Source organism: Glycine max, chromosome 5 (genome assembly GCF_000004515.6).
Source record: "Glycine max cultivar Williams 82 chromosome 5, Glycine_max_v4.0, whole genome shotgun sequence".
NCBI classification, from domain to species: Eukaryota; Viridiplantae; Streptophyta; class Magnoliopsida; order Fabales; family Fabaceae; genus Glycine; species Glycine max.
The window spans coordinates 35,799,574-35,810,952 of record NC_038241.2 but is presented as its reverse complement, the minus strand read 5'-3'; the positions used below and the strand labels follow the sequence as shown (position 1 = coordinate 35,810,952).

Sequence of the window (11,379 nt, the reverse complement as noted above, 5' to 3'; positions counted from 1 at the left end):
ATTACAATAAAATAAGAATTTTTAGCAAATATTTTAAGAAAATATTAATTTTCATGTACTGTTAATATAAAAATTTGCATTATATCTTATCGAAAATCATCCTAAGTATAATATTTAAGTTATTTATTATTATAGAAAATAAAAAAGTTACTCTAATGGTACTTTCTTTTTATACTTTTAATGTATTTTAATTAATTCTTCTAAAAATATTGATTAAAATATTGAATATCATTAACATAAAAAAGGTACTCCTTGCTAAATAATTCTTGTGTTATCATTATAATAATGTTTTAATATTTTTTTAAAACATTGTTGCTTCCTTAAAAAAAGAAAAACATGGTTCCTAAGATATTGGCTGAGAAAGTCAATAATATAATAGTGACTTTATTAAAAGTTTGGATTTTGACATTTTAAATGGAATTCTTTACATTCTTGGTGGCTATGTATTCATTTACTTCCCGTGATTGTGTCTTGGCCTTTGGGACATTTAAAAATCAAAAAATAAACAAACAAACAAATACTAAGATAGAAGATGAAAATTAAAAAGGAAAAACAAATGTTTGCCCACGAAATCAAGAGGGTGGCTGTCAACAGTTATTCTTAATTCATATGCTTTCTTTTTCTAACTTATTGATTTTTTAAATCCCAACTCTTCTCAATCATTGGAACTCCCAGATTCCTATTCTATTCTTATTGATATTAATCGAAGAATTTTTTTTTGTTTATTTAAAGATGCTCCTGTCCTAGGTTTTATTTTTAAGGATGCTATAATTAATTATTTCTTTAAACACGCTGGTATTAATTATGATTTGACTAGATCCTAAAAAAAAATATGATTTGACTATAATTTGTCAACATCGATTTATAAAAAAAAATACCTTTCTATTGTTATTTGTTAGGAGTATTAAGCTTTCAATATTATCTAATCCGCTGCCAAAAAAAATATTATCTGATCAAACATTCAATTTTATTTGAACCACAGATTTATCTAACTATCCATAACTTCTATAAAATATCTTCCGCAAAAAAAACTTCTATAAAATATAGTTTCTGCTTTTTTAAAAAATAGCACATGTTCTCTTCTCGTGCATTTGATTTTCTACAAAATGTTTAACCTTCCATTTATATTAATGTTTTTATTTTCATTTTATTGTATTCCACTGTTCCGAAACATTCTTGTCTTCTTTCTCTGTCATTAATTCATATCCTACAGCTTTATATAATCGCATTTTTTTCTTCTTTTTTAGATTATATCTTTAGCTAATGTTTTTATATTCTCCATGCCTCCACTTTCCCTAAACAAATCAGTAATATTTTTTTCTTTTTTATTATTATCTAATGTTCTTATATTTTCAATACACTCACCTTTTTTTACGTGAACTAATAGGTTTTTTTATTTTTTACTTTATTTTTCCTAATAATTATTTCCACGACTCTCACTTTTACAAGATAGAGTAAAAAAAGAAGATAGAGTTACCGGAGTATTAGGACTTAGGAGGATAAAACTAAACCTCCTTCGACGAGGTACTTCTTTGTTAAATATAAATATAAATAAATAAACTTTATTCACAACTTTCTTTTTTCCGTTTTTTCCACGTTTATATCTCATTACTAACTTTTTTATTCCAATTCCTGGTTCTTTATCTCTGTGCTATTTCAGTATGAAGTTTTTCATTATTGATTTGGAATCCTTTTTAATATACATTGAAGGTGAGTTTTCCTCTTTATGATTGTTTTATTTCATTACATTCTTTCTAAGAATTTTGCTTTTTGTACAGTTTTTTTACTTGTTTATGTGTAGCATTTTGTACATCTACTTCATGATTTTTTTTTTCTCTTCTCGTTTTTCTTTTCCTTTTTACAACAACTAATTTACTTCTATGCGAAAAAAAAAGAAGAAGAAAAATACTACTATTGACTTCTCAGTACGAATCCTGTCGGAAATTTATTAGAAACTCATTTTGATGTTTACTGATGAAGAGTCTCTATAGTTGGTGCTTTTACAAGGTTCTAATAATGGAGTACTATGCTGCTTTACATTGCTGTCGAAAATAAGTTTTATTTTATGATTATTTTTTATGACTTTTTTTTTTTACTTTTTGTGGATAATTTTTTTTCTTCAGTCATTTTGGGTTCTTACTCACTGATTTACTTTTGTTTGTTTACCATCAATCATAAAAAAAAACACATTTTAAATAAAACTAATGATTTGATGAGAAGTTATTCAAAATAGTTTTGATTTTAATCATATACACAATTAAATATAAAAAAGGTTTAAAATCATTAAATTTACACAAAAAGAGCATGGAAAAGTCCTAGTCAATACAATGATGTCTTATTGTAAATAAAAAACGTGAGTTTCAAGGAAACTTTAAACCACAAGGAGGTAGCTTTGGAGTTGAGACTAAGTTAGAGAAATATTATGGTTGTAGTACTTTTGATCCAAAATATGCAAGTAGAAATTAAATTTGAACAATGAGATGAGATATAGCTAGGTCGTGTCATGGGTCTCACCACATGTTGTTTATAAGCAACCAGTGCACTGAATAACAGAATAAATATTTAGTTTATGGAATGAATTTTTTAATTTATAATGAATACAAATTTCTAAATATATAAATTACATTATGATTAAATTTTATAATAAATAAATATTCTAGATTTATGATGAGTACTTTATGTTTTAATAGATTGTTAATTTTAATTAATGGTAGTTTAATTTTAAAAAAACATCTAAATTTAAGTTATAACTAAAGATGTTGAGTGGGTAAATTTCTTTTTTTTTTCACTCTCTTTTCTTCTTATTTTATTTCCTTTCACTTTCTTTTTATTAACCAAACATAGAAGCAGGGTAAAAAGCTAGCAAAATGAAAAGGATAATCAAAACCCAACTCAACTAACAAAAAAAAATGAAAACAAGAATGATAGAAAGATAGGCAATATAAAAAGAAGAAACCTAGACAAAAACCAAAAACTTTAAGAGAAAGCAATCATCAAAACAATTGTACATTCACCCGGTCAAATCCCAAAAAAAAAAAAGATTAGAAGTTTAGAGTCGAAAAAACAAAAGAGTCTATCTTATCTTAAAATAAGATGAAATCTAAGAAAAAGCATTGAAATTATTAGAAGAACCATAACCAAGTTCATTGATTTGAGGATAACTGTTCTTGATCCCTATTTGAAGAGGTGGACACATAAAAAAAATGAGCCAAATAGTTGACCCAATAAATTAGGATTTTTTTATTATTGACAAATAATAATTGTTAATTTTTTTAATTGACCCTATAAACTAGGATTGATAATCAAACCTCCTATGCACCCCGTTAAGAACCTTTTGGACCATGAACGAATTACAATATAATGTAAATAATTGAACCATGATCCAAATTCAATTAATAATATGAATTTTGTTACTATTTGCTTATTGAGGCAATTGTCACACCATTATTGATAAGGAAATGTCACAATAGGCGAAGGAGAAATAATATAAATAGATTCCATAGGAATTGAGGTGTTGTCTAACTTTTATCTCTTGTATCCTGTAATGTATGCACTGAGTTGAATATCAAAATCTTTACATAAACATCACCTAAATTTCTCGTGTTCGGCTCGAATATTCCCTCGTCACAAAGACTAGTGCTAAACATCGATCCTCGTAGTCACAGTGTTAAAGTTCATCATTGTTAACTTTTTATCCAATCATGAACCTTCAATTCCCTCAAAACCCGTTAAATTTAATTATTAGAAATATTCGGGAAATCTACATCTCAGAACCGATACTATTCATAAAAAATATGGAAAATGATAGAAGATTGTATATACTCTATAGATCTAGATACTTTTTAATGACACTCCAATACATATGTGTGTGCACACATGTGTAACAGAAAGAAAAAGCAAAAACAGAACTGGAAGGCAATTTCATTTTTGAATTATATATCCCAAGTTTTTTTAATGTTGATGCTGAGCGTATACAATTTCATTGCATTTGTTTGACACATTGAAGACAATATTGCAGTGCCCCTTTCCAAAATTTGTGCAGAATATTAACCAATAACACTAACACAATGCCTAAACCATACACCAAATTGAGCTGCTGACAAATCACTGGCTTTGCAAGGAGTTTTGTGCTTGCCATCATCGACATGTAAACCTGCCACTGTCACTGCCAGGCTAGGCTCTGCTCTGGTTACATGGGTATGGAAATAACATGTTATAATATTATATATATATATATATATATATATATATATAAGATAATATAATTTGTATAATATGTTCTAATTCCAAGTGTTAAACTATTAAACATATCAAATAAGCAACAAGTCCTCAAAAGTGTACAAGATTTAAAGAGATAAAGTAGCTAATTTTATGTTAGGGAGTAGCTCAGTTGATTAACTAATCACTAGTAGATGTCTTTGATGTATACGGATTAAAAAAAATGACTAACGAAAAAAGTGAAAAAGTTAAGATCAAAATTTTGCATGTTGCAAGGATTGACTCGTAATTAAATGTAATTGACTCATTGCAACGAAGTCATATTCTTTTGGATTCTTGTAAAACAGTGTTGGAGTAAAATAAATTTCATAATCAAATTTATTGAATTATGTCAAAAAATATTTACAAAGAAGTCATACAATACCCAACAAATTAATACTAGTAGTGGGTACATCAATTATTATTTGAAGAGTAGTAGATTAGGTCGTAACCTTACTCATTGTCTCGTGCATATTTGGGCACTAGCTTTGGTCAGAAATCAGAACAGTGCTCAATCTACGTGTTTCTATAGATTAGCCAAGCATATATGCCAGCTTGCATGTTAGCATCTTATTTTGTCAGCTTAATTTATATTGGTAGACTTTATCTTCAAAAGAGAGCTAACTCACCTGCAAATCCAATGAGTCACTAAGAACCTTCTGGTTAATATACATGGGGATAAAATATATAAAATGCTCCCTTAATTTATTTATTTTTCTAAATTAGTTTCCTAACTTTTATTTTTTAAAATGATCTCCTTACTTATTTAATTAATGACATGTTAGTTCTTTTCAAATATTTACCATTTTCAATTTCCAGGCACAAATTAGAACCTTTTTTTTTACTGATTTAAGAGTAAAATTTATCTCATTAGATTTATCAACATTAAAACTAAGAATCAATTAATTTACGGACCAAAAGGAACATAACACAAGGTAAAGATGGCATGAAAAATGAGTTTTATGACTAATCAAACAAAAAAATTCTAATATTATATTATTTTTTTATTGTTTATGAGACTCAATTTTTATTATGTTTATGATTTTTTTAAAACATTAGTTAATTTTTATAGTTTTCATGTAAATGAATTTAATAGAATAAATTTTACATTTTAGATTAATCAATAAAAGATTCAAAATCATGTTTGAAAATCCAAAATGAGAAATATTTCCGAATGACTAGAAGGACAAATGTGTCATCAATTAAATAAGTTAGGGATCATTTTAGAATTTTTAAAAGTTAAGAAATCAATTTAAAAAAAATTAAGGGACCATACTTATATTTTAACATATACATGATAACACTATGACACGAAAAGTGAATTGCTTGTTATTTCAAAAAAATAACATGATGACTTATAATTTTTACATCATATTGAATCTTTTTAATATTTTATGTAAAAAACTAATGACAAAGATTGTCTAAAAATCAAACTTTTCATTTTATTTTATTTTTTATTTAAATATTTTTTTTTCTTGCAATTTAGTGTTTTTTTTTTCATTTTTGTCTCTACAAATTATTTTTTTCATCTTAGTCATCCCAAAATATGTTTGTTTTATTCTTTATTCTTAAAGCTCTTTAAACAACATTTTCTCACCGTTCAAAACATTTTTTTATTGTTAAAAACACTATATAAAATGCTTTAAGAATACAAAAATTACAGAAAAAATGAAAAAAAAATATATCAAGTTACAGGGACGAAAAAAATATTTAATTTATTTTCATAACATGCTTCTACAATTTATTTGTTATAACTTACAAGTTAGTAAGTATAATAATCTGATTAGATAAATAAAATTTAACATATACAAAAACAATTAGGCTGCAGGAATACCCAATTTAACACCCACCTAGTATCAATTTAACACCTACTAACTTACATAACTAAAAGCTTGAAAAAGTGTTTCCACATAATCCATTGCATAACTTGCCTAGTATCAAGTTTACTGCTAATCCAATCCTTCAGAATTTAAAATTTCTATTTTTAGTTTAAGACGATAATATTAGTGACTCTTAATAATATATATAAATCCATATAAAGGAGCTGGACCTACGACTTTTAGCACCGCATGTTCACAAGCTTTAATGGTAATACAACGATGGATTTGCAGGTTGGAGAAAGCGATTGAAAATGTGGGGTGGAAGAAGTGGGCCCACTTTTCACGAAAAAAGTTGAAATTGAAACAAATAGTACTGTCAGCCACTCACATGCAACCCTTTTCAGGCATCTTTTAGTCCAAAGCTAAATAATAATACAATTTCATTTTTTCTTTCACTGGTCTCACAGTACTTTTCACTTTTTTATTTGACTCATTTTTCATTCAAAGCATGGCCATAGCCATAGGTACCATATAATAATCATTTAATATTAATGTAACAACATTAGTGACTCATTTTGAGAGTAAGTAATAAGTTCTAGTTTTGGTAATCACAAAAGACCAGCTCCATTGCCATTGACAAACACTCTTATAGAGGGAGGAGGAGTGGACAAACAAATAAAATACAAAGATGTTATAAAAGGCAGGCCTGTTTCTTTAGGCTTTTGAGAAACTTGGCCACACTTCTCCCCTAGCTTACATGGAGAATCTTTCAATATTAGAAGGAAAAAAAAAAAAAAAAAGAGTCAAAACTTTCCACTACAGAAAAAAGGGTATACAAGATGGAAGAGAAGGAAGGGCTTTAACACTTGCATTCAATGATACAAGAGAGGCTGCAATTTTTTTCTTTTTTCTTTTTTACTTTCCTCTCATCATTACTCATTGACAATTAGGATTTTTACCGGGGCCTCCATAGTAAAAGTAATGGCCCCAATCCCCATTACTGCCTGTTTGGACATCATAACAGTTCGATTGCTCAGTGAAGGTGCCAATGCCTTTGGGAGCCTTGAGATTATTGGAGCTATCAACCACTTGAATGTTTCTGAAGTAGCTTGCTTTGCCAAAACCCTCTTCAGGGAAATGACCACTTCCCATTTGAGTTGATGTGTGCTGACCATCAGGCTCAGAATTTACAACTTCACCTCCCCACTCAATCATGGAAGCACTGTCAGCCAAATATGAGAACAGGAAAGAAGGCCAATACCCCAATACATAGTCATTTCCAAATTGCATCCACCAGTGTCCCTCTTTAGGATCCTACAAGGAGGGAAAGTAGAAAAAAAGATAACTAATTAGTACCAACAAAGTTAATGACTTAAAAGTATATTGTTTAGCTCATCAACAGAAAAGAGCATTGTGTGTAAATTAAAAAGGGCATGAAGGTTGAAAACACAACATGTGTTCTGTGCATTTACAGACATGAGTATAAGCAATTCATGACTTTTCAAAGTTCCTGCAGGCTGAATTGTTAACAGTGTCCCCATCATCAAGTAAAATTGGGGTCCATATCCTGATCGAAAGAAACTGGGAGGAGATACCAGGGATCTGTACTATAAAGATGATTCTAACTAGGGTACCACTACCACGAAGAATGCTACTGATACTAGGTTAAAAAAAAAAAAGCTTTTACTGGCCAGTTAATAAGTGAACACGGTAAAAACTCAAGATTCCCATATTAGCTATGAATTAGAAAACATAGGCTTGGATCTCCACATGTCATGAATGTTTCATACAAATGCTTGAAAGATGATAGAGGTTTCCAAGAATCCAAACACCTGGGACATTACAATATGGTCCACATGCCAAACACCTAGTTGGAAGAATAATGGCATGAGACCTAATTAAAGGGTGGTTTCCATCTGCAGATTAATAACCAGGAAGATTCCTGGGATTTTACCTTCCAGATAAGTATACTGATATCGAATTGGGAGTTTCGGTATGCAGAAACTGGGGAAATGGTTGCACCCATTGCTATTTCACTGTTGACTTGAATAAATCCAGAGCAAAGAAGATTGTAGCAGCCAGTAGCTTGATATGCATCACTCTGCAAAATGCAGTGAGTTTGATAAAAAAAAAAAACAATAATAAATTGGACTAACACAAACATTAAAACAAAAAATCAAAGCCATGCATAAAAAAATAACATCAAAGCTTACCGTCCAGTAGGTGAATAGCCGCGTGTTGTTATCACCATATAAATCTGGGCTAACCTGTTATCATGCACAACAGTCATTACAATTTACAATTATAATTCAGAGTCAAGGGCAGGTACTTCGATTGCACACTTGGTATAAATGAATAGTGATTCTTATTTCTTAGTACCTGCCAGCCAGCTTCAATGCTGTTAAGATCTTGACCAAATGAGCCTCCTAATATCCAAAGCTGAGACAAGCTGAACTCATTAGGCTGCTGAATCCTGGGTTCCCACACATTTAGAGTGGCTTTTGCTCCATAATACTTGTCTCCTTCAACATATGCTATTGCATGCTGATTAAAAAACCCCACAAAAACACCATCAGGAAATTAGACCAAGGTTACTACTTAAAAGAGGAAACAAGAAAACCAGATAACAATACAAGGCACTCAAAACAGTTCTTACCTGATGACCACTTTGGTTAATAAGATCAGGCTCAGCTGACCTAGGCTTAGGGATTGCTCTGTGCTTCTTCCTACCATACCTTTTGACTGAACTTGCCCTCAGAACATCCTCTTCCTTGGCTCTCCTGACGGGTATTGTGTCCTCAGGGCATCTACCATTCGCATGCCACAGCTGAGTGATGGGGGTATGTGTTTTTGCATCAGGCTTTTCAGATAACTTGTTCTCTTCAAAAAGCCCTTCAGGGTGGAAACTAGGCCTTGTCTATTAAATCAAAGCATGCTGTTAGTAAAAAAAAAAGTACATAAAAATGAAGAAAAACAAAGAACAGAAAAAATAGATCTTGTGAGGAAAATAGACCTGAATCTTGTGATCTTTGAGGAAAGGATGGTCAAATGCAGGCTGCTTCGAAATAGGCACACAGTCTATTGTATCCCCATCTGGACTCTGCAACATTGACAAAATCATATCATCATATTATTAACATTTGAAATACTATGTAACAAAATTGAAACCAATATCTTTCTACTTCTCAAAACCCGGTAGCTGATTAAAAAGGGAAAATAAATAAACAAAAAAGGCAAATCATTGCCTACTTCTTTCTTACAGTACTTTCTAGTTACAGCTTCAAAATTCAATCTATAGTTCCCATCAAATGGGCTATTATTTTTTTTACAGGGGTGTAAGTAGGAGAAAAAAATTAAAGGGAAATTTTAGTTGGCTTGAAAAATCAGCACATCCACACAAAAGATCTACATTTTATAAAACAAAGAGAAAAGAAAAGAAGTCACCTAATACTTAAAAAAAAAAAAAAATCGGTAGCAGCAGCTTGCAAGATGGGTTATTTTAAGTGAAAATGTTTGAAAGGTACAGAACCATTTCAGTAGCAACTCCCCTCCAGCAAACAAGGGCAAAAAAAAAAAAGTAATATTTTTTTCTTCACAAAACTAGGTCATTTCATTGGGTGCCAAACAGATTAAAACAAGAAGAAACACCAAAATGGGGTGGATGAAGAACACCCCAAAACACACACACAAACATGAAGTCAAAAGTAAAGAGAGAGAAAGAAAGAGAGCGAGAGAGACAGACCTGAATGGTCTTAACAGGAGGCTTGTTCAAGCGATTCAAATGCTTAGCAACCTCAAGCTTCTGCCTTGAAGCACTGAGCCTAGCAGCAGAAGATAGGGAGATCAACACACCCCATAAGCAGAAAACAAGAACAAGTGTCACACCACAACCACAACTAGAACCCATCCCCACCCTTAAAAAAAATGCAGCTTCAACCTCAGAGTCTCAAAACACAAGTTGACACCCTTCAAACTCCTTGAAGAGTGAAACTTGCCCCCTTTTCACCTTCTTCAGCCACAAAAAAAAAAATTCCAATGGGACTAACTAGCCTAGTTTCTCACTTCCTATGAAGGCAAGGGTACCCACTAAACACCAAACAGCCATACTAAGCTAACCCTCTTTTGTTTTATTCCCTCTTTCTTTAAAAAAAAAAAAACTCTTTTTTTCTCTCTCTCTCTCTCCCTCCACTTTCCATCATCATATTATATTGAATAATTGATTCATTAAATAATTAAACAAAAACCGTCACTTTCTAGCTCCCTCTTTCTTGTCATTTTCCTCTCACTTTCAGATTAACAATATCATCATCGCCTTCTCGCTCTTTCCTTTTTTAAAAATGTTATTTTTTGGGTAATTTTTTTATAATAATAAAGTAAAGTAAAGTAAAATAGAAAAATAGCTTAGAGGTTTGCACGAGGGGAAAACGAAAAGCATGGGAAAATAATAAAAAAAAAAAGATGAAAAATAAGAGATGAGTGAGTGTGGGTCTGTATGTTTGTAATTTCCATGAATGCGTGGCAGTGTCCACACGCTAGTTTTGTTGGGTTTTTTTTTCTTTTGAATGATATTATTTTTCGAAAATTAAGAATTAATCTTTCAAGATAATAACATCTATTCAAAGAATTAATTTATTTTAATAAATATTATATATATATATATATATATAATTTAATCAAATTTATAATCACCAAGAAATAAGATTTATCTGCAATTCTATCATACAACATTTGTGCTAGTTTTGTCATTTAGATAGATACTGATGTGAATTTGTGAACTGTGAATCGTGTTTCACTGTTTGTGTGTCGGTGTTACTGTGCCAGACCCAATCCGCTTTTACCGTTTTATCCTATGCATTTCAAAAATAAAAAAAGGAAGAGGCTTTTTAAAATGTGTGAATATATAAAAATAATGAAAATGTTGATAAAAAAAAATTAAGATAATGTAATTATTTAACTTAAATTGCAAAATTATTTTTTATTTATAAAATTTAACCAAAGAGTTTTTCTTTCGAGTATACTTGTTGTTGCTTTAAAAGGGTTTCACTTTTCAGGCGGAACCTGAGATTAAATTTTCTTCTTTTTTTTTTTTCCTTAAAAAGACTGAAAATTTCCTTATTATGCGTAAAAGCAGGAGCAACTTTTGTCCCAAGTTCTGACCGTGACTATCCGTTACTCTTCCATTATTATTAGATTCATTCATTCAATGAAAAAAATAACTTATTAAAAATTTAATTACTATTTTTATTATTGTACATGTCCGGTTATCTTATGATTGGCAAAACAAATTAACGTTAGTGAAATA

The 11,379-nt window shown here is 30.2% G+C and overlaps 1 protein-coding gene across 1 annotated transcript; it reads right to left on the bottom strand.

The window, feature by feature from the left end:
- Positions 1-6,704: 6,704 nt before the first annotated feature.
- Positions 6,705-10,272, bottom strand: LOC100809342 (uncharacterized). Its single transcript, XM_041015548.1, has 7 exons — positions 9,820-10,272; positions 9,091-9,177; positions 8,734-8,994; positions 8,457-8,621; positions 8,291-8,344; positions 8,032-8,178; positions 6,705-7,391 (listed from the first exon to the last, which is right to left on the bottom strand). Exons 1-7 carry the CDS (start codon positions 9,982-9,984, stop codon positions 7,014-7,016), a joined length of 1,257 nt encoding a protein of 418 aa, XP_040871482.1. The 5' UTR covers positions 9,985-10,272; the 3' UTR covers positions 6,705-7,013.
- Between the last annotated feature and the right edge of the window lie 1,107 nt (positions 10,273-11,379).